Source organism: Canis lupus, chromosome 12, assembly GCF_003254725.2.
Source record: "Canis lupus dingo isolate Sandy chromosome 12, ASM325472v2, whole genome shotgun sequence".
NCBI classification, from domain to species: domain Eukaryota; kingdom Metazoa; phylum Chordata; class Mammalia; order Carnivora; family Canidae; genus Canis; species Canis lupus.
In genome coordinates, this window is record NC_064254.1 from 11877766 (window position 1) to 11899958 (window position 22193).

Genomic DNA, 22193 nt, shown 5'->3' on the forward strand with positions numbered 1-22193 from the left:
CACGGTTCCTTCCCAGGACGCAATAACCACACACACACACCCATCCCGCCCATCTCGCAATACAGCCCCTCTGACGTCGGCCCACCGTACTGTAACGCCCCCACCCCGCCCCGCGGCTCCCTGGGCTCGGCTCGGTGCCAGCCCCTTGGTGCAGGGAGCGGTGGGGCCGTTGGTGCAGCGGCAGGGACAGGGCGCAGACACTGGGCTGGAGCCACCAGTGCGTCCGGAGTCCAGTGGAAAGCAGGGCGTCGGAGACCAGGCTGCGTCAGGTCCGTCTAGCCCCGAGTTGATTCTGTTTAGTCTGCGATTCCTTGGCAGGGCGGGGGCAGGGCACTGGAGACTGCCTGGGGCAGTCTGTCTGCACCGGGCAAGGCTCAAGGCTCGGGGCAAGGCTCGGGGCAAGGCATGGGGCCCTGTGTCTGAGACGTGGGCCTGGCCAGCGGGGCTTGGGGTTTGGTGCCGGGTGCCTCCATACTCAGTGACGGGGTGGGGGGGGGAAGCAGTCCTGTGACTCAGTGAGCCTTCCCCATGCCATTGTCAGAGGACAGAGCCCCCACCTCCCACATCGGACCCAGTCTGGAGGCTGCTCTTCACCCAAGGCATGTGCCATCACCCCCTGCTGGGTTCGGTCACCTGCGGCCTAGCTCCTTAGGAGCTGAGGCTAGATGAGCGGGGGCCTGGCATCTGCCCCTCGGAAGAAGCTGGAGCCGAGGAGTGGAGGGACCTGGTCTAGAAGCAGTGGCAGAGAGGGTGGTTGTTAAGGACAAGGTAGCATCTGTGAGCTCAGGACAAATCCCAGACAGCAGCAGCCCCACAGGTGCCCCCTCTTAGAGGCGGACTCCGGCGGACTCCTTCCTGTAGGTGCTCAGCCAAGCCAGTTGGCCTCCAGGTGCCATGGTGAAGACAGAGCACAGGGTAGGTGCATCAGCCGGGGACATGGAGCTGGCTGGAGGGTCAGGATGCCAGATTGCTATGTCCTTTCTGCTCATTTCTTAGCCCCCAACCTGTCACCACAGGGACCTCCAAGGTTCCCTTTCCTCATTCCTGCCCTTGACAGCCAGCACCTGTTTCCCTGGGCAATGGAGTAGTAGTGAAGAGGTGAAGAGGGTGCCAGGAAGGGTAGTGCCTATACAGAAAGGGAAGGAAGGGATGAGACCCGAAGGTTTGCAAAATATTTATTGCATTGAGGCTGCATCTGTGTATATGCTTGTGTGCATGCAAGTATGCTTGTGAGTACGAGTGTGCTTATATATGAGCACTTGTGCATGTGGCAGGGTGCCCATGGATAGATGCTCAGGCTGTGCACTGCACAAATCCAGAGAGTACCATTTACATGGACCCTAGTGTGAATGACACCACTGAATCTGCAGTGTTGCAGTCCTATGTGTGGAGGCGTGTGTGAAGGTGCAGTGTGTGTGTCAGGGAGTCAGAAAAATATTTGTGCAGTCCTTGGTAGTTTCCTATGTACCTAGTCTCATCCTGGCTCCTCTCTCTACCCTCTTTGCCCCCTTGACTTCTTCCTTCCCAACTCAACTCCCTCAACTCCCCAGCTATCTCTGGCTGGAGTAGAGGCCTCAGGGTCCTTACCCCAGCTTGGGGATGTCCTAAGTGAGTGGGCAGTGCTGTTCGGCTGAAGTGTCCTCAGGGACGGCTGGCACTGTGTATAGCTCATTCACCTCAGCTATGCCCACACCCACTATATTATTTTCTCAAAATCTGTTCTTTGTTGAAGATGTCTGGGCCAACAGCCCCTTCCTCATCTAGGAATGAAAGCCAGACTCATTGCCCTAGGACTTGTGCCTCACCCTCATGCACCGCATCCTAGCTGCTCACTTTTGAACCTCCCCAAGTCCAAGTCTCTGTTGCCCTCCAGTCTGTTTTGGGGTGGCTCTGTACCCTGCTATGGCAGAGGGTAGAGGAGGGGCCAGGGTAGAACCCTTGAAAAGAAAGGACAGAAAACACAAAGCACAAAGGTTAGGGGGTGGGATGAACAGTAGCCCCACTCCCGCCTTCCGGCACTGCCCCCTGCCCTCCCCCTCTACCCTCCAGCCCTCTTCCCCATCCTCCCCAGCTAGTGGCAGAGGGTGAAGTGAAAGGGAGTCTGTCCACCAGCAGCTCCAAAAGTCAGCAGCCGTGGGGGAAGGCCCATACTATCCGGGGTTAGATGAAACCAAGCACTCTGTTATCCGGCATTCCCTTCCAGAGGGTTCCATTACCTGAGCACAGCTCCCAACTCAGTGACCAGAACCCTGAGGTACTCTAAGATCCCAAAGTGCCTTGTGACTTATCAAAGATGATGGCACTAGCTTCAGCCTCATTTTAGCATTAAATACATGTTTCTGTTTCCAAAGCCTTTGGAGGTAGGGAATCCTATTAAGCATTCCAAAGGTAGCTGAATTTTCACAGACACACACACACACCCCAAAACTGATACCTGTGGGAGAGGATGTGACCTCTAAAGTATGATCATAACTCAAACATTTTGTCCTTTGAGGGATATCCTCTTGCATACCCTCTCTGGTGGCAGGGAGAGCATCTTGTGAGCTATAAAGCTCAGAGCCAACAGAAGTGATCTTGATAACATGATTATCTTTTGATGGTGGCTCTGATTTCTGGAAATAGTGAAGGCCACTTGAAGCCATGTGTGTTGGGTCAAGTTCACGTGCAGCTCGGCAGAGCCATGTCTGGTTTGGAGTTGAGTTCCTTGTCTCTAGGTCCCAGGCTTCATAGGAAAGTTGTGAGTCTGCAGTGTTGTCGAGCTCTTTCTCTGGAGGTTTCCCAAAGAGGAAGTCAGAATGTTTCAAGAAATAATTCCCTGCTGGGGGAAAGTGCCCAGCCTCCCCAGGGTCAGCTTTGAAAAGAGGCAGCACTCCTTGCTGTACTTTGAAAATGGTGTTTTTGTACTTTATAGTCACGCCCTGCATATAGTGATGGCTTCCAATTATTAATCTTTTTATTTTATTAAACGGTCACTGGCACACAGTGCAGAGTATGTGCCAGGCAGTGATCTAAGCACTTTACAAAATTAACTCATTTAATCCTCATAATAGCCTAGGAGGTCGATCCCAGTATTATCTGCATTTAATGGATTAATCAGAATGTTTAATTTACAAAAACAAAAACACCCGCCAATGCCGAATAACTGAGGTCTTGTTTTTGATGGGAGTTTTAGAGCATTTTAGTCTGCATAGTGATGTATTTACTGTCCTTTCTGCTTGGCCCCTCCTCTCTCCAAGAGGAAGGGAGTTGTCTGTGAGCCAGACTTCCCCTCCTTCTCCATTCCCACCTCGGTGGGGGATGGTGTGTGTGTGTGTGGGGTCACTCCAGAGTTGGTTGGGGTGGCCTACTCTCTCTCTCCAGAGACACCACCCTCTCCGTCCCACAAATCCAAGCATCCCAAAGCAGCTCTGGAGATTCAGCAAGTGGAGTAAGAGCTACAGTGAGAAGGCAGGTGCTCAGAATCATGACCTTGAGGTAGTGGGGGAGTCCTAGGCTTCAGGCTCACAGATGGGGCAGGCACGGGTATTGGTGAGCACTGGCCATGGGGATTTGAGTGTCAACAACTCACACCTCAACAGGGGCCAAGCTGTGTCAAAGAGTGGCCAGGTTTTGGGACTGTGGAAAATGGGAGACACACTCCTCCCATCCTCAGCTCAGCTAACTGTTGCCACAATCTTCCAATTTTTCTGTGAAATCATCCAATTTTTAATTATTGGCATCAAATTTTAAAAAACAATTTTTTTAAAGAAAAAAAATCACTGTGAGCCAAACAAAACTGGTTTAAGGGCAGAGACTTGAACTCAGTTTGCAACCTCTGTGAGCCTGAGGACTCCCCACCCCCTTCAGTCCAAGGCTGCAGCACTTTAAGGGGGGGTGGTGTTCTTTCTAGGAACTCAAATCAGGTGGGCTTCTTAGAGGAGGCGGCTCACGGCCAGTGGCACTGTGTGTTGTGTGTTGTGTGTACATGTCGGTGACCTCATGGTTTGTGTGCCTGAATGTGTGTGTGGGCCAGTGGACTTGTTTGTGGTAAGTAGGGTCCCCCTCAGTACTTTTTCTGATGGCGCAGGACCCTGGGTCAGTGAAAAAAACCCTCTAGTGAATTCTCAGCAATGAATAGACATCCCCACGCATTCGAGGCAGCTTGTGTCACAGCAATAACCACTCAACACTCACCCCAACCACTAGCATCCTAAACCCATCAATCTCCCTCCGGGTTTCCAGTTTTGGGGAAAATGGGCTGAGCCTTGCCCAGCATGAGGGGGAATGATGGCACCTCTGAGCCATGCTGGTATGTTAACTTTTGCTTCCCTAGCCAAGAGGGGTGGGCAGACCCCTTCAATCCCAGGAAAAGTTAGGGGCCCTTTCTGTAGAGGGTCCCAGGACTCTCCTTTTCTCTCCTCTGCCCTGCCTTGGTCCCTTTTTCTGGGGAGGGGTGGTGCTGTCTGTTCAGGCAGTGGTGGAGGGAGCTTGGGCCACTGGATGGCAGAGGAGCTGCAGCAAATGTGTCTATATGGAGTGGCCGGGGGAGACTGTGTGGGCCCCTGGCTGTGGCAGAACCGAATATCCTCTGCCGTCTTTGGGTTGATTTGGTACCTGAGGATGGACGCATAGACCCTAAGGAGGGCCTGCCCATCACCCCACCTACCCCAAACTCCACTGAGGTTCCAGCCCAAGGGCAGGACTCAGCCCACCCCCATAGGCAGTCCTTGGTAACAAGGAGTGTGGCAAATCATTCTCCTTAAGTTGGGGGGCATGTCCCCAAAGTTGGCATTATTCTCATTAAGGACAGAGGTGTCCCCTGGGACTTGTGGGTCAGCCTCCGAAAATTTTAAAGCATCCTTCTCCCTAAGGGAGAGGCTCCCAGCCTGAGGACCACATCCCTCAAATATCCCCAGTGGTTCCCCATACCACCCAATGGGCTTCCCAGCTCAGGACGCCCCGGAGCCTGAGTGGACCCCTTCCCCCAAGTAGAGTTGAGAAACAGTGGGGGGGAGGGGCAATGAAGCCAAAGGACTCCGGGAACCCCCCCTAGACCGCGCCTTCCACTTGGCTCCGCCGCCCACAGTCCCACCACTTACCCTCCCTTCTACCTGCACAGGCTTTGCGGGTGCGGGGGTGGTGAGGTGGGGTTCACCTTGCCACGACTCACTGGCCCTCACACGCACACACACATGCACACGCACGCCCCATCGCTGCGCGCCCATTTCATCCACTGTCCGGACAGCACACTAGCAGCCCCCGCCGGAGAGCACCCGGGCCGCGCTCCCGGGCACCTCCCGCAGGTTCAGAGCTCCACTGCAGCAGGACCCCGAGCGCCGCTCCCGCCCCGCCCCGCCCCCCCCGCCGGCACCCGCGGCCCGCGCGCCTCGAATGTACGGTCCGTCTTTTTCACTAGCTGCTACGCGCGCGACCGGGGCACCGGCCGGCCCGCCCCGCCCCCGCCGGCGGCCCGCCCCCGCCCGCCCCGCGCGCCCCCGGGGACCTGAGCCCCACCCCCTCGCGGAGCTGCCTGCTGCTAAAGTACCCCCGCCCCCGGGGAGCCCTCCCCGCCGCCCCGCACTCGCGCCCACTCGGTTTGCTTCCCCCGCCGGCTCGCGGCCGCTGGCCCCCGGCCCCGAGGCGGGGGGCTCGCCCCTCAGTGCTTCCAGGGCTGGGGTGCAGACGAGGGGCTGGGAGGGGGAGCTGGGTTCTCCAGCTCCAAGGGCCCCCGTCGCTCCACCCCCGATCCCTGTTACCTCGCCGCCCACAGCCTCCCCTGCCCCTCAAAATTGGCCTTGCAATTGGATGCCAAAGAGCCCAGAGTTGAGGGGGGAGCCAAGCTTTGAGCCTCGGTCTCTCAGAGCCACCCGACACCCCCTTTTTGCCCGCGCCTCCACGCCCGTGTCTCCTGTGCCCCACCCCGCTCCACGACTGAGGGCCCTGGGGGGTCCCACACATGCCCCCACTTCCAGCTGTTCTCCCTCCCCACCCCGAAAATAAATCTCAGGGACCAACATCTGCTTCCTTTGCACTTGCTCCGTCGACCCCCCATTGGAGAGGCTTCCGCGGGGGAGCAGACGGGGTGGGGGGCCCTTACGTTTGACAGTATTTAGCAAGGAGAGGGTGGCCCCTGCCCCCTGAGAGTGGGACTGGCGGGAGGGGGAAGCTCAGCCCCGGGCCCAGCTGAGCCCCTTCCTTCCAGGGACCCGAGGATCCCCTCCCAGCGTCGGGAGACGACGCCTCCTAATCGCGGTGGGGAGAGGAGCGAGGGATGGGAAGGGGGTTGGGGAGAGGACCCTTCCGGAAGTCCCGAATTCCAGCCAGTTTATTCCTAAGCCTCCCCCTCCCATTAATTATACCCCCCCCCTTTTGTACTGCAATAATACTGTATTATAAGCTTGCACTATTCCCCGACCCCGGCCAGCATAAGCATGCACGAAAAACTCAAAACCACACACACACACACACACACAGGACGATGGGACGCTTTTTTTTCCTTTCTCTCTCCGGGGTGCGTCCTCAGTGTACATAGCGGCGTCGGGGGGCTCTGGGCCCGGGTGGAAAAGCAGGCACTGAGCCCCCGCCCCTAGACTGCGAGTACTGTACAAATCCAACACTTGAAGCCGACACGCACACGCGCGGCGCCGCCACGGGGGTGGGACACGGACACGCACTCACGCGCACACGGCCGCGCACGGGTGGGGGTGGGGGGCGCCCCGCCGTCACGCGTCGCTGTGCGAGGGATCTTGTGCCTTTTTAAGTCCCTGTATGTTAATGCAGACAATCCGGAGAGCTTGTGTACTACCAAATCCTGATTAAAGACGCCTTCCAGGAACCTGCGCCTCGCCTGCTTTCTTTTCATCATCCTTCCTAACCCACCACTGGATGCAGACCCCAACTCTGGGGTGCCAGGCTGGGCAAAAGGCAGGGCCTAGATTTGCTGATTCTGGAATGGGGGTGGGGTAGGGGGTGGATTCCAGGTTAATGGATCCAACCCTACCTTCCCTAAGACAGGGATGAGTGGTGCCTGGGAGGGGAACCCTAGGAGGTTTCCTCCTGGTTAGACTCCAGTAACCCTCACCCTGCTGGCTGTCTCCTTTAACCCAGAAGAAGGTTTTGGGGATGGACCCTGGTCTCTGGGGACCCACTCCACATTGTCAACTTGCAGGAGGAGGGATGGGAAGTAGGAGGGTGAGCAGTTAGATCTGTTCTCTGTGAATCAGTTGATGGAAGCCAATTCTGTGTGTGTGTGTGTGTGTGTGTGTGTGTGTGTGTGTGTAAGGCAGAGAGCCCTGTGAAAGGACCTCGGAGCCTTTCCCTGCCCCTCTGCTCTGATGGGGGATCTCAGATAGCTCTGGCCTGGGGGATAGCGAGAGAGTGGATTGTACAAAGCCTGGGGGTGGTGATGGGTGGGGAGAGAATATGGATTGAGGTCCATGAGAGGAGTGGGACAGGAAGGGGAGGATTACAGAGACTTTGGGTCCTGCAGAGAGAGAAGGTATAAGAGGGGAGGAGGCTCTCCCTCCTTCTCTGGGTCCCGGACCCTAGCCCATGGAGCCACACTTCACTCCTTGGAGCCTAGAGCAAGTATGGGGGCCGCTAGAGGGCAAGCTATGGATGCATTTCTTCACACACATACACACACACACACCCAGGAGCATTTAGAACGTCCCCATACTGTCAGCTCCTAGCCCTGGGACAGGCAAGGATGGGCTGGGGACACAGATCTGAGAGTCAAGAGTGTGAAGATATGTATAGATGTAGGGTAGGCAACCACCTCAGGTCATCTTACCCCTTCCACCCAGATGAATGTCCACAGCCAGTGTGCTCAGGCAGGTGGCACTTTGGGGTGTGGGGTGGAGGAGCCAAGGGAGGGCTCCTGGCTTGGCAGATATGGTTTGAGAGCAGAGACCCAGACAGATAGACAGGTGAGAAACTGGGAAAGGCGGTGGTGGGCAGAAGGGGCTGCACTGCTTCCTTCTCATATCCAGTTTTCAGGGGGGGCAGTTATGGCAATCGGGTTCCCCTGAGGAGGAGGAGAGATGGGAAGTGTGCCTGGGGTGGCTGCTAAGGGAGGGGGGGCACTGCTGTGAGAGGATTGCTGGGGAGCAAGAAGGTGTCACGGCCCAGCCTCTGGCTTTGATCACTCAGCAGCCCCCCTTCTCTGGCCTTGGGACTGTGGGCTGAAGTGCAGTGTGCAGGGTCTGGGCTTGGCCAGGGTCCAAGCAGGAGAGCTGCTCTCTGTACTCTGTCTGGAGAGTGGGGTAACCTGTCCCTGGTGTCCCGTGTCGCTGGTATCAGACAAGTCAAGGCTGAAGAGAGCCCAGTTTTGATGACAGGGAGGGATCAGAGGCTGCTCCATCCACCTCCTTCCACTTTTCCTGTTCACTGGAGTAAACATGGACTTGGCGGGGCTCTGAAGCCTTTGGGTCTGGGCTCATTGGAGGCCAGGGGACGGCGAGGGCTTTCATTCTCTCTGAGGTTCTCAGCTCCAGTGGCCTGCCTCCCCTCCTCCATGATTCACCCTTACCACATCCGCCTTTCATGAAACTCCATCAGAATCACCGGGGAGCTTTAAAACAGAGAGATGTGGCTGGGCCAGCAGGACAGGAGGGAGACATGACCTACAGAATCTGGAAGGACTCAGGGTTCTGTAGGTTTAAAAAACACACCCAGGTAAAACTGTGCCAAGCCAACTGGAGAACCACAATAAGCAAATTAGAATCATAAAGGGTCGCTTGTCTTGGGAAGGGAGTAGGAAGGTGTGAGATCTCCAGGCCCTGATTTTCCCTTGTTGACACCCAGTACACTTGTTGCCCTCTGAGCTGAAATGGGAGAGTGTCACTGCTGTCCTCCTCCCATGGGGTCTGCAAGCCTACAGGGCCAAGCATGCAGAGGCGGCCTAAGGTCTAATGATCACTGGTGGAATGAACAAGCACAGGAAGGCATGGGCAAATGGGTGAATATTCACTGAGCTCAGGCATTCAGGAGAGGCTGGAAGAGTGTGAAGGACTTGCCATTCTCTGAGGAGGGAGAAACTTGAGCCCAGGCCTGCCCTCCCCAGCAAGAAGCCAGATGGGGAGTGGTGGAGGTATTCTGAAATGGAAAACCCAGCATGGAAAAACAAAACAAAACAAAACAGCATGTCCAGATGCCCATGGGCTGGTCAGTGATCCTTGGGGCAAAGCTGTCCCCACTCTGAGGTTCGTGGCTCTTCCTGCTATAGGGCAGAGGGTCTCAGCTTTCCCTGCATGGGAGGGTGGGAGGCCAGTGAGGCGATGGAAAGAGTTTGGGGCTCTGGGCCACCTGGTCGATATGCTTTGTGAAGTGGGTGTGCCGGTGCCCCTCTCCAGGCCTGTTTCCTAATCTGACATTGTCACTGATGCCTGATTTCAGTTCTCAGTGTCCGTCCCTCCCATGTAACAGAAGGTGAGAGCAGGATGCCTGGGTGGCTCAGCGGTTGATTGTCTGCCTTCAGATCCCAGGGTCCTGGGATAGAGTCCTACACTGGGTTCCCTGTGGGGAGCCTGCTTCTCCCTCTGCCTATGTCTCTGCCTCTCTCGAATAAATAAAGTCTTAAAAGAAACAAAAACAAAACAAAACAAAAGAAACAAAACACAACAGAAGGGAGGGCTTTGAGATGGAAGGAGAGAGGGTTCCAGATATGATCATCTAACATGTACACTGTGAGTGGAGGGTCTGTCCTATGGATGGGGCTTTTCTTTTCTTTTTTCTTTTCTTTTCTTTTCTTTTCTTCTTTTCCTTTCCTTTCTTTTCTTTTTTCTTTTCTTTCCTTTCCTTTCCTTTTCTTCTTTTCTTTTCTTTTTCTTTTCTTTTCTTTCTTTTCTTTTCTTTTCTTTCCTTTCCTTTTCTCTCTTTTCTTTCTTTTCTTTTCTTTTCTTTTTTTTAAAGATTCTATTTATTTATTCATGAGAGACACACACACACAGAGGCAGAGACACAGGCAGAGGGAGAAGCAGGTTCCATGCAGGGAGCCTGACGTGGGACTGGATCCCAGGCCTCCAGGATCATGCCCTGGGCTGAAGGTGGCGCTAAACCACTGAGCCACCCAGGCTGCCCGGATGGGGCTTTTCTAAAGAGATCCAGGGCCTGGCCAGAGGAAAAGGAAGTTCTGCTAGGGATGCTTAAAGTGTTAGAGATAGGCCAGGGCAAATAGGCAGAGGTGCTGCTGGGTGGGATGCATCTGGTGATGGGTGAACGAGTTCTGAGCTGGACAGGAGGGGGACATGATCAGAGCTCTGTGTCTGTCTGTAGGTTCCCCAGCATCTATGCCATGGGCACACCTCGGGATCTCACAGCACCCCCTCCACCTCTGCCCAGTCATCTTTTGCCTTACTGTTGGTAACTAAGCACGGCAGAGGGCCCCAGCACAAGGCCTGGCATAGAACCAGGGCTTAATGTTTGCTAAATGAATGAATCCATGAAGAATGAGAATGGTGTAGAAAAAGAAAACAATTGCTAGGGACTTCTGGCCTAGATGTGAAGAAGACAATGTTCTAAGAAGTCCCCTGCCTGGCTCAGACAGGGTGGGCAAGGGTCCTGTCTGGGGTCTCATGCTATCCCATCTTGCACCCCCCCTTATCACGTCCTCATGGATGGTCTGATCATGAGAAAGGTTATGGCAGTTGAGGAGGGGAGAAGTCACAGCCTTGGGCAGATCCTCAGCTTCGGGGATTCCTGCCTTCGCCTCTACCAGCCTTTGGGCTATTTTGCACAGGCACCTCAACTGGGAGAGCCCTTTATCTTCTTGCTACCCTATCTCCCATAGGTGTGGCACCCAGGCATAGCTGGGGTTGGAGGGAGGCAGTGATGTCCAAACCAGAGGAGCAGGGAAGGTGGCAGGAGGCAGGGGTGGGAGGGAGCTGATGTGTATTGAGCAACTGCTCTATGCTAGACCCATTGCTTATCTGACCTCATTTATGATCACAACCTCTGTGGAGTATGCATTATCCCAATTTCATTTCCTTTTTGGTCAAATGTAGGTTTTTTAAATTTTTAAATTTTTAAAAATATTTTATTTATGAGAGAGAGAGAGAGAGAGAGAGAGAGGCAGAGACACAGGCAGAGGGAGAAACAGGCTCCATGCAGGGAACCCGATGCAGGACTCGATCCCAGGACTCCAGGATCATGCCCTGGGCCAAAGGCAGGCCCCAAACCACTGAGCCACCCAGGTGTCCCAGTTTTTTTTTTTTTTAATTTAAATGCAATTAATTAACACATCGTGCATTATTAGTTTTAGAGGTACAGTTCAGCAATTCATCAGTTGTATATAACATCTAATGCTTGTCCCATCACGTGCCAGTGTCCATCACCCAGTTATCCCATCCCCCACTATATTCCCTCAGTTTGTTTCCTAGAGTTTTTTTTTTTTTAATTTTATTTCTTTATTCCTGAGAGACACAGAGAGAAGCAGAGACAAAGACAGAGGGAGAAGCAGGTTCCCCACAGGAAGCCCAATGTGGGACTAGATCCCCGACCCAGATCATACCCTGAGCCAAAAACAGATGCCGAACTGCTGAGCCACCCAGGTGTCCCTTGTTTCCTAGAGTTAAGAGTCTCTCATGGTTTGTCTCCCTTTCTGATTTTGTCTTATTTTCTTTTTCCTTCCCTTCCTCTATGATCCAGTGTTGTTTCTTAAATTCCACATAGGAGATCATATGATTATTGCCTTTCTCTGATTTATTTCGCTCAGCATGGTATCCTCTAGTTCCAACTGAATCGTTGCCAACCAATTTCACTTCCTAATAGAGAGATTGCACACTTTGTGAAAACAAGGACCATATCTGTCTTAGTCAATACATAATCCACAGATTCACAGCCTCCCCCACGGTGGCCAGGACAATAGACATTCCAGGACTTCTTCAGGGAGGGAGGGAAGAAAGAAAGAAGAAAGAAGAAGAAAAGAAAGAAGAAAGAAAGAAAGAAAGAAAGAAAGAAGAAAGAAAGAAAGAAAGAAAGAAAGAAGAAGAAAGAAAGAAAGAAGAAAGAAGAAAGAAAGAAAGAAAGAAAGAAAGAAAGAAAGAAAGAAAGAAAGAAAGGAAGGAAGGAAGGAAGGAAGGGAGAGAGAGAAGGAGGAAGGGAGGGAGGGAGGGAGAGAGGGAGGGAGGAAGGAAAGAAGGAAGGAAGGAAGGAAGGAAGGAAGGAAGGAAGGAAGGAAGGAAGGAAGGAAGGAAGGAAGATCCTCAAGGGGCTCAGTGAAGTGTCTCTAAGGGACAGATGTGGGGGAACAAGTAGAAAGGAGGGTGATGACACCTGCTTGGCAGATGAACAGGAAGGTTTTTTTGGAAGGTTGGTTGAGGGATCCCTGGGTGGCTCAGTGGTTTAGCGTCTGCCTTTGGCCCAGGGCCTGATCCTGGAGTCCCGGGATCGAATCCCACGTCGGGCTCCCTCCCTGGAGTCTGCTTCTCCCTCTGCCTGTGTCTCTGCCTCTCTTTCTCTGTGTCTCTCATGAATAAATAAATAAAATCTTAAAAAAAAAAAAAAAAAGGAAGGCTGGTTAGACAGGAAGGAGCTCAGTCTTAGAGGAAGGATAGGTATGTGTTATGTGAGTAGAGTGAATGACAGGGACCCCAGGCGGAGGAAACTGCCAGAGGGAAAGACAGGAGTGTGAGAAGCATAATACATTTAGGGAACTACTGGTGGTAGCATCAGCACGGCTAGAACACAAGGCAGGGATCCAAGGGAGTTGTTAGAAGTGAGGTTAGAGGAGGAGGTAGGAGCCAGCCCATGGGGGTGGGGCAGCGTTGTTATGTGCCAAGCCAAGAACTGGAACTGTCCCCTGAGGACTGTGGGGCTACTCTGGGTTTCTGTATGTTTGAAGCAGAGATAGGATCAGATTTAAGTTTCAGGAAGATCACTCTAGCAGCTGTAGGGAGGAGAGATGGGCAGAGCTGGCAAAAGAACACAGGCCAATGGCTGGGGAACCCCCGGGCAGGTTAGGGCTGTGCCCCTGGGGTTGAGGCAGCTGACACAGAAGTTTAGGAAGAATACTTGGCAGGACTCCCTGCAAGTCTAGATGGCACCTGAAAGTGTTGGAGGTGTCAGATCTCTGGGCTGGATGGGCTGTGTTTTGGAAGATAAGGCCCAGCTGTTCAAAAAGGCCAACAAAGCACTGGCCACCTTCACCACCATCCCCACCTGAAACAAAAACGTGTCAGCGTTGATGGGGCCTGGTGCACTAGGGGTGCCTGGAGATGTGCATGTATTTGCGTGTGCACTCGCACGTGTGTGTGCATGAGTGTGTTCACTAGGGCAGAGCTAGACAAGATGTGAGCACTGAGGTCCTGAACACAGTGGGCAGGCCTTTCTAGTCTGGAAGGAAGGAGGCTAAGGGGAGATGTGGCAGGAGTCTAGATAACCAAGAACAGGCCATTATATTGCCAAGGGCTCTGCCCAAAGCTTCAAAAGGGAAAACTTATTCAGTGGAAAGAAACTGCCCTTCATAAGCTAGCTGTGAGTTCCTGGAGGAAGTGTGGACTCAAAACACACCTGTAGAGGGCTGGACAGTTCCTGACTGACAGGCCAAGACAGGGGAGGAGGGTAGGGGATGCTGGGGCTCCAGGGGCCCAGCCTGCATGTTGGGGTGCAGAGGACAGGTGAACTCTGCCCTGGTCCTACACAGGCCCTGACGGCCCTGGTGGCCAACTCCCTGGCTGCAGAGAAACTGTGTTCTATGAGGAGGCAATGAGGGCTGACCCAGACACCTGCTGCTTCTTCCTGGACCTAGTTTCCTCCTCTGTCAAAGGGAGAGTTGATCTACATGGTGTCTATGATGTCTTACAGCTGTCATTGTCTCCTATTAACTGGACTAGAGCTGGTTCTGGGTTTTGGAGGAAAAGAGATGAGTGAGGGAGATGGGAGACAGGAGACAGAGAGATTGCCAGGATCAGGGCCAGGGGCCTCACGGGAATAGGAGCATGCACACAATCCTTCATGAGAGATGAGCACTCACTAGGTGCTGGGGACCATTCTAGGCCTTGGGGGATAGAGCAATGAACAGAACAGATCCAATGTCCCCCCTCATGGAGCACACACTGTGGTGCACACGCCTAGGCAAGTGGGCCCCCCAGCTTGTGGGTGAAGTCCAGGGCTCCTTGGGCCCAGCTAGGCAGGTGACCTCAGAGAGTCCCTGTGTGTGCCCTTTGCAGGTGTTCTCTGTGGCGCCCCCGTTCGAGGTCAATGGTCTCCCACGAGCTGTGCCTCTGAGCCTGCCCTACCAGGACTTCAAGAAAGACCTCTCTGATTACCGAGAACGGGCTCGGTTGCTCAACAGGGTCCGGAGGGTGGGCTTCTCCCACGTGCTGCTCACCACCCCCCAGGTCCCACTGGCTCCTGTTCAGCCTCAAGCTAACGGGAAGGAGGAAGAAGAAGAGGAGGAGGAAGAAGAGGAGGAGGAAGAGGAGGAGGAGGAAGAGGAAGAGGAAGAGGAAGAGGAGGAGGAGGAGGAGGAAGAGGAAGAAGAGGAGGAGGAGGAGGAGGAGGAGGAGGAGGAGGAGGAGGAGGAGGCGGCAGTGGCTCTAGGGGAGGTGCTGGGGCCTCGCAGTGGCTCCAGCAGTGATGGGAGTGAAAGGAGCACTGATCGGAGCCAAGAGGGTGCCCCATCCACACTCTTGGCAGATGACCAGAAGGAGTCCAGGGGCCGGGCCTCCATGGCCGACGGGGACCTGGAGCCTGAGGAGGGCTCCAAAACGCTGGTGCTCGTCTCCCCTGGCGACATGAAGAAGTCGCCCGTCACTGCCGACCTGGCCCCTGACCCTGACCTGGGCACTCTGGCTGCCCTTACTCCTCAGCAAGAGCGGCCCCAGCCCACTGGCAGCCAGCTGGACGTGTCTGAGCCAGGCACCCTGTCCTCTGTCCTCAAGTCTGAGCCCAAGCCCCCTGGACCTGGGACAGGGCCAGGGGCCGGGGCAGTGACCACAGGGGCAGGAGGAGTGGCAGTCACCTCCTCACCCTTCACCAAAGTTGAGAGGACCTTTGTGCACATTGCAGAGAAAACCCACCTCAACGTTATGTCTTCCGGTGGACAAGCCTCCCGGCCCGAGGAGCTGGGTGCTGGGGGTGAGCTGGGTCTGGAGGCACCCTCTGACGGGAAGGCTGTGGAGGAGGGGGCCTCCGTGCCCCTGGAGAACGGCATCGCCCCGTCAGGGCTGGAGAGCTGTGCTCTGTCTGCCCCTCCCGGGGACACCCCCTCGGAGGTGGCCACAGACTCACTGCCCAATGGCCCAGCCCTTGCCAACGGGCCAGCTCCAGCGTCCCCACCGGAGCCAGGCCCCGAGAAACTGGTCACCGTCTCCCCCAGCCGCCATGCCATGCCCGGCTCTCGCCCCAGGAGCCGGATCCCTGTCCTGCTGTCTGAGGAGGACACGGGCTCAGAGCCCTCGGGCTCCCTGTCGGCCAAAGAGCGGTGGGGCAAGAGGGCCCGACCACAGCAGGACCTGGCGCGGCTGGTGATGGAGAAGAGGCAGGGCCGCCTGCTGCTGCGGCTGGCCTCCGGGGCCTCGTCCTCCTCCAGTGAGGAGCAGCGCCGGGCCTCGGAGACGCTCTCAGGCACGGGCTCGGAGGAGGACACGCCTGCCTCAGAGCCCGCGGCCCCCAGGAAAGCGGGGCGGGCAGCCGCCACGCGGAGCCGCATTCCCCGCCCCATCAGCATCCGCATGCCCACGCCTGCTGCAGCCCAGCAGTCCCCCGGCAGACCCCACGGCGCTGCCCCCGCATCGGACACAGCCATCACCAGCAGGTGAGAAACTGCTGCCAGCCTGAGGTGGGCCCATGGTGACCCCAGAAGGCCTCCACCGGCAGGAGCTTCCCCAGAGCCAAGGTCAGGGCCCCGTGAGGATGCAGGATGGACCCTCAGCTACATCTCCTGTTCACCACCTCCCCAACTAACTGTCCCTTCTGACTCAGGTCCCAGCCCGGTCCCTGGGCTCAGGTGGGTGGCTACAGTGAACATGTCTAGAGGAGGGGGGGCCAGGGAGGCCAAGCTTGGGAAAGGTTCATGGGGGTCATTGGGGCTCACACATAGCCTCTGGTGTGCCCCGAGGCATTTGAAGCCGGAGGATTGAGACCAGAGTAGTTGGGAGAAAACACTATTCATATCAATGTAAACAGCGGTAGGTTATAGCGTAGAATGTAAAATCCATATGGACATTGAAAGATGAAATAGAACCGTCGAAGAGAGCCGGCAGCAAGCCCTCAGGTAGCAGCCCCGGAGTGTGTGGCCCTAGAGGTCCTGTCCTGGAGGATGCAGCCCCAGCCCTAGCTTACCCACCTGTGCCCGGTCTCCGCAGCCTCGGCCAGTGGAGGACGCAGGGCTCCAGGGCTCAGTGCTCAGATTCTGAAAATGTCTCTTCTTTTTTGTTTCTTTGCCCTCCTATTTTCTCTTGCCTTCCCCCCTCCCCTCCTCCCGCAGGCTCCAGCTGCAGAAGCCTCCGGGGTCGGCCGCCACCGCTGACCTCCGCCCCAAACAGCCCCCGGGCCGCGGCCCGGGCCCCGGGCGAGCCCCAGCCGGCACCAGGGCCCCCGCCCCGCGCAGTCCCGGCCCGCCCGCCTCCGCCGCGCCCCGCCATCCCAGCGCGTCCCCCCGGAGCCAGTCCCTGTCCCGCAAGGAGAGCTCCTCCCCCTCGCACCAGGCCCGGCCTGCGGGGCCCCCGCCCCGGGGCGCCCCGCAGGCCCGGGCCCAGCCCGATGGCACCCCCTCCCCGGGGGGCCCCAAGAAAGGACCCAGAGGGAAACTCCAGACTCAGCGCGCAGCAACCAAAGGCCGGGCGGGGGTCGCGGAGGGCCGGGCCGGGGCCAGATAATGACGCGCGCGGCTCTCCGCGGGCCCCCCACCCTGACCCCGGCCCCGGCCCCGGCCCCCCACCCGCAGCCGGCCACACTGAAACAGCTCCCAGCACAGCCTTACGCGCCTGACGCGCGCCACCCGCGGCCCCAGCTTCCCGCCCGCACCCGCGAGGCCGCGCGCCAGCACTCGTCGCGCCCCCTGCCGGCCCGGCCCGAGGGGCACTCGGCGCCGCGGGGGCAGGGCCCGCCTCCCCGTCCTCCGCCCCCTCTCCGTGACCCCTGCCCTCCCCCTGCCGCTCTTCGGGTGGGGCAGGCTCACCCTCCGCCCCGGGGAAGGCTCAGCCACTTTTTCACCGAGGACTTCACCAATGGGGACGCCCCCCTCACCCGCCAGGCCTCTGCTGCTCTCCGTGCTCCCCCAGGGACCTCTGCTTACACCACCTGCGGCGCCTTTCCCTCCTCCCGGCCTTCTTCTAGCCCAAGTGCACCCACCCCCTCCCCCTTTGAGAAAGGCAGCCTCAGATTTCGGAAGTGGAAGTTCCAGGCTCCTCCCGGTCCCGGGGCCAACCCCGCAATCTCCTGGGAGCCAGTGGTGGTCCAAAAGGCCTCTTCTCAGCTACCAGGCTGGGGGCGGGGATGTGTGTGTGTGTGCGAGGAGCTGGGACCTAAGGGCCATTGGTCTACTCAGGTGTGAGGAGGCAAGTCTGACCAGCCCCAAAGTCAGCTCCATCCTTGACACCCCTGTGGGGAGCAGTGGGCAAGTAATTGGGGGGCTGCTCTCCTGCACCCCTAGGGTGCAGAGTCCTCCTCCCCATAAATTTGTGTGGGTCCTCAGTGGGAACCATCGAGTATGTGTGGGCTGCCTTCCTGGGCAGGTGTTTCCCAATGGGAAGTTGGAGGGGGCTTTAAAAAAAGTTTTCAACCCCTCCCTTGGCCTCCTGATCTAGTGCTCAGGACCCCTCACCATCAGGAATTCCTTCTTGCCATCTAACCTCAGTCCTGCCTGCTGCAGTTTCAGCCGACTTCCCTCTCTCTTGAGTTCACTGGAGGTGAAGAATGGCTGGTTTTCATCTTCTCTGCACTGACCCTTTAGAGATTCAGGGATTCAGTTCTGGCCGGGTCACCCTTTCTGTTCTCCTGGGGTGGGAGGAGTGGGCTGGATCAGACCATCATCTCCCCCAGTGGGCAGAGACAGCAGAATAGGCAGACAGACAGCTGGCCCCTGGACTCAAGGCAGAAAGGCCCTGCTAACTTCCAGATTGTGTGCTTGTGTGATGGGTCCAGCCTAAGCCCCCTTCTCCCCCAGCTAACCCTTCAGCCTGTCCCCTCTTGTACTAACCCCAACCCATGCAGCTGAGCTGTCCCTGTAGAGGGTGAGGGCTGTGCTGCTCCATGAATGGATATGGGGCTTCCTCCTGGGTCTGGCTCCTGCATAGCTCATCCCACCTCATCATGAGCCTCAACTGCCTACGTCTGGGCCACGCAGCACACTGGCTGCAGAAGGGACAGCCAGCTCTGTCTATCCAGGACAGGTCCCCTGCAGGCCTTCTCCATCCTCAGCAGCCTCAGCCTCTGTCCCCTGGCCTGGTCCCTCTGTTCTTCTCTGGGTCACAGAGAGCAAGGCAACCAGGGGAAGAGGAAGAAAGGCCCCAACATGTCCCAGTGGTCTGGCAGCATCCAACCACCATTGTTCCGAAGGATGCCCGTGAGGAAGTTGGCCCTGAGAGCAGCCTGGTGGTGCCAGCTGAAGCCCCTCTTGGAGAGTCAGCAGGCGTGGGCAGCTGTTTCCACACCAAGGTGGTGGCTTCTCTGCAAACCAGCCCAGGGGAGGACTCCAGGGTGGACAGCCTTCGAGGTCCATCTCATGCTGACGCAGAAGCTCCCAGAACACTCAGGAAACCTCTCCGGACAGAGCCCTCTTTGTCAACCCGAGACCCTCCCAAGACCTCTACTGCCCTCTGGGTCCAGCAGAGGGGGTGGAAGAGGGTCCACTCCCTCCCACCTAGAGCTTCTCCGAATGACAATCAGCTCGAGCCAGGTGGGGACCAGGGCATGACCCCTGGTGCCCAGGTCCTGGGCCTGCTCCTTGCCACCAACCGAACCGTGAATGTAGGGCCCCCAGCTTCACCCCTGCCCCAGGACCAATAACACCCTGGTTTGGTGTTGGGAGGAAAAGGGGGCAGCCTGAGAAAGCCCCAGGCCCATTCCACTCCCAGCTTCACCCAGCACTGGAGCTGGGCAGAGACGCAAAACCCTGTCTGCTCTTGGGATTCCAGACCTCCCTAGGGCTCCCATCTGACCTCAGGCCTCTGCGTCATTGAATGTCACCGAGGTGGGGGAGGCAGGGAAGGGGTAAGTATGGGAGGGGACTAGGCGACTGACTCTGCTCCTCTCCCCAGGAAGGATCTAGGGCAGAGGAAAACACACCTCCCAGTGTCCCCAACCCCAGCTGTAGCCTCTTCCCCCTCAAGCACCCATCCCCTCCACCACGCCCTACTAGTTCTGAACCCCTTCCCTATATAGGAGTGTCCACCGCCATAACCACCACCACCACCACCCCATCCTCCTAGCACTTCCCCATCGAGACAACCTGTGTCACTGGCTCAGATGCAGATCTGCTTACCCCAGAACATGTGCCCCCTTCCAAGCCACACTGTGCACGAAGCAGGTGCAGGAGAAGGGCTGTGCCCCAGGCACATGGGCTCCCCCTTTCCCAGCCCCTCACAGGGGCCTGGCTCAGTCTTCTCAGCTCCGGGGATCAGCCTTGGTGGGTATGGAGTGGGTGGCAGGGAGGTGCCCTCCCCCTCCCCCAGGGAAGCCACTGAAGAATGTTTACATGCCAAACAGAATGTAACACCCTCCCCACCTCTTCCCAGTCACTGCATGGCCTCTGTCCACCCTGCACCTGTCCACCCCCACCCCCAACACCCTGGAAGCCGCTGTCATGATTAGATCGGGTCTTGGAAGGGAAGTAGCCATCACACCATTAAAAAGCCTGTGGACCTTTCGTTCTGTTGGCCTGGACTCTTCTTCCTTTGGGGAAGAGGGCAAAGCCCAGGTCTGGGGGTGGGCAGGGGAGAAGAGTGCAAGTTGGTGGGCAAGTGGGGATTGACTGTCATAGAGGCAGATTGTCTCTACAGAGATGGAAACTGAAGCTTACAGGACAGATACAGGCTCAAACTGAGTGAAGAGGGCTACCCTCTGTCTCCAACAGCAAAGCGTGCATCCTGTCAGCTTCCCAGGCTGTCTCTCCAAGATCCAGGATACTTGAGTCTAGCTTTATGCCGAGGGAGAGAGGAAGGAGTTTCATTGCCTCAAAGTTAACAGACACAAGTGTTTGGTAAATCATAAAGCTAAGCAGCTCACAGGCAAAGAGAAACAATGGTCATTATTCTAGCCACATCTACAGAAATTATAAATGAATGTAGCCTATGACCTACCACCTCCGCTTCTAGAAACATAGCCTATAGATAGATGGCCATGTAAACTTGCCAAATTCCATGTATTCAAAGTTACTCATTGCGGTATTCTGCACGAAACCCCACAAAACCTCAGCTGCGATCTCACACTCAAAACGTCTGGAAATGAGAGCTTTTTTATTAGATTGGCACAAGTTCATCTGGTATCAAGACTTAACAATACCATTTAAAGTCATTATTAATTCCACTTATCATTTATGTTTACAATGGCAATATCGATGTTTTTGATAATGGGGTATTGCCTTAGATCCTATTAGAGTATTTTTTTAAAAGATTTTATTCATTTATTCATGAGAGACACAGAAAGAGAGAGAGAGAGAGAGGCAGAGACACAGGCAGAGGGAGAAGCAGGCTCCATGCAAGAAGCCCGACAAGGGACTTGATCCCGGATCTCCAGGATCATGCCCTGGGCCTAAAGCAGGCGCTAAACTGCTGAGCCACCCAGGGATCCCTATTAGAGTATTCCATAATATATGGAATGATATTGGAAAGATATTGGTGTTCGAAGCTGACAGCCAAGAAAGAATTCTTGAGATGTCTTTGGTACAAAAAGGTGGTGGTTTTATTAAAGCACAGGGACAGCACCCATGGGCAGAAGGAGCTGCACCAGGGTCGTGAAGAGTGACCCATTATATACTTTCAAATTGGGAGGGGGTTAGGGAGAGCATAAGTCTCTAAAGAATTTTGGAAGCAAGGTTTCCAGGACCTTGAGGGGGCTAGTTGTTGTTAGGAAAAGGTCATTTATTACCATCTAATAAAATCTGAGTCCTGAGACCTTTTAGATGTATATTGGCAGGTCATATGCTTGGGGGATGATTGCCAACATGTATCTGGGGTGGTAGATATAGAGAAAGTTTTCAAAGGAATTGTTTTATGTTAAAGGAGCCTTATAGGATCCTGGTGCCAAGCTAAGATTGCTTTTGCCCTTAGCAAGGTATTAACATTGAGGCAGTAGAGGAATGTCATTCTGCCTTTTTAAGGACTTGTGAGTGGGCTGTAAAGTAGAAGGGAAATTTAATTTTTCTTTTGCTTTTGTTTCTAACATTGTGGAATGTGTACTAAGTATAATTATGTAATTATATATATATATGTAATTAAAAATTTTTTTTAAAAATCTGAATTCCAAAAGAAATCTAATCCCAATGATTGGATAAGAGACAGTGGACCTATAAAAGCAAAAGTTCAGGAGCACTGGGGCTGGCTCAGTCAGTAGAACATGCGACTTCTGATCTTGGGGTCTTGAGTTCAGGCCTCGATGTTGGGCATGGAGCCTACTTTTTAAAAAGTTCAGAAGGAATCTAAATGCCCACTAATTGGGGCTGACTAGTACCGTATGGCCCCCCATACAATGGGGACCCTATCAGTGGGTACTGTGAGGCTCCAGGGTGAAGGAGGTATATATACTTTGTATACACTTAAGGACTGGTCTCCAAGACTAAGAATACATAAAAGAGCCATGGATATAATGGGCAGCTATTTAGATGAGTGAGAGGTCTCTGGTTGCTTCAGAGAGGAAGGCTGAGGGGGAAGGGAGGCTTTCCTTCAGGACACTTGCTGTACCTTTTGCAGTTTGGACCCTTGTCCACCAAGTGCAAAATTTTCACCAAGGCAACACATAAACAATTTCCGTCCCAGGACATGCTCCTGGCTGTGCCTGGGATCAAAGGTCAAAGGGTCATGGCTCTAAGTTCTGCTTTCCCTCTGAGAATACCACAGGTGCAGCTTTGACATCCCAGAGCCTGTGTAACTGTCTTCTGTCCCCATCCTTGCCTCCCGGGATCCCCTTTCTTCTGACTTGCATTTCTGGGGGCTCTAGGTCCTAACTGACCAGACTTCAGTGTGGCCTCCACATGCTTTCACCTTCCTTCTTGTTTAAAAATGTAAAAAGCAAAAAAAAAAAAAAGTAAAAAGCAGGGGTGTCTGAGTGGTGTA

At 55.3% G+C, this 22193-nt stretch overlaps 1 protein-coding gene across 1 annotated transcript in view; it reads left to right on the top strand.

Moving 5' to 3' along the window:
- TTBK1 (tau tubulin kinase 1) overlaps nucleotides 1–19789 on the top strand; it is a 42475-nt gene extending 22686 nt beyond the window's left edge. Inside the window, 2 exon segments of the mRNA XM_025418846.3 lie at nucleotides 14148–15736; nucleotides 16409–19789. Of these exon segments, the coding sequence (XP_025274631.3) occupies nucleotides 14148–15736; nucleotides 16409–16799 (1980 nt within the window). The 3' untranslated portion in view covers nucleotides 16800–19789.
- The last annotated feature ends 2404 nt before the right edge of the window (nucleotides 19790–22193 follow it).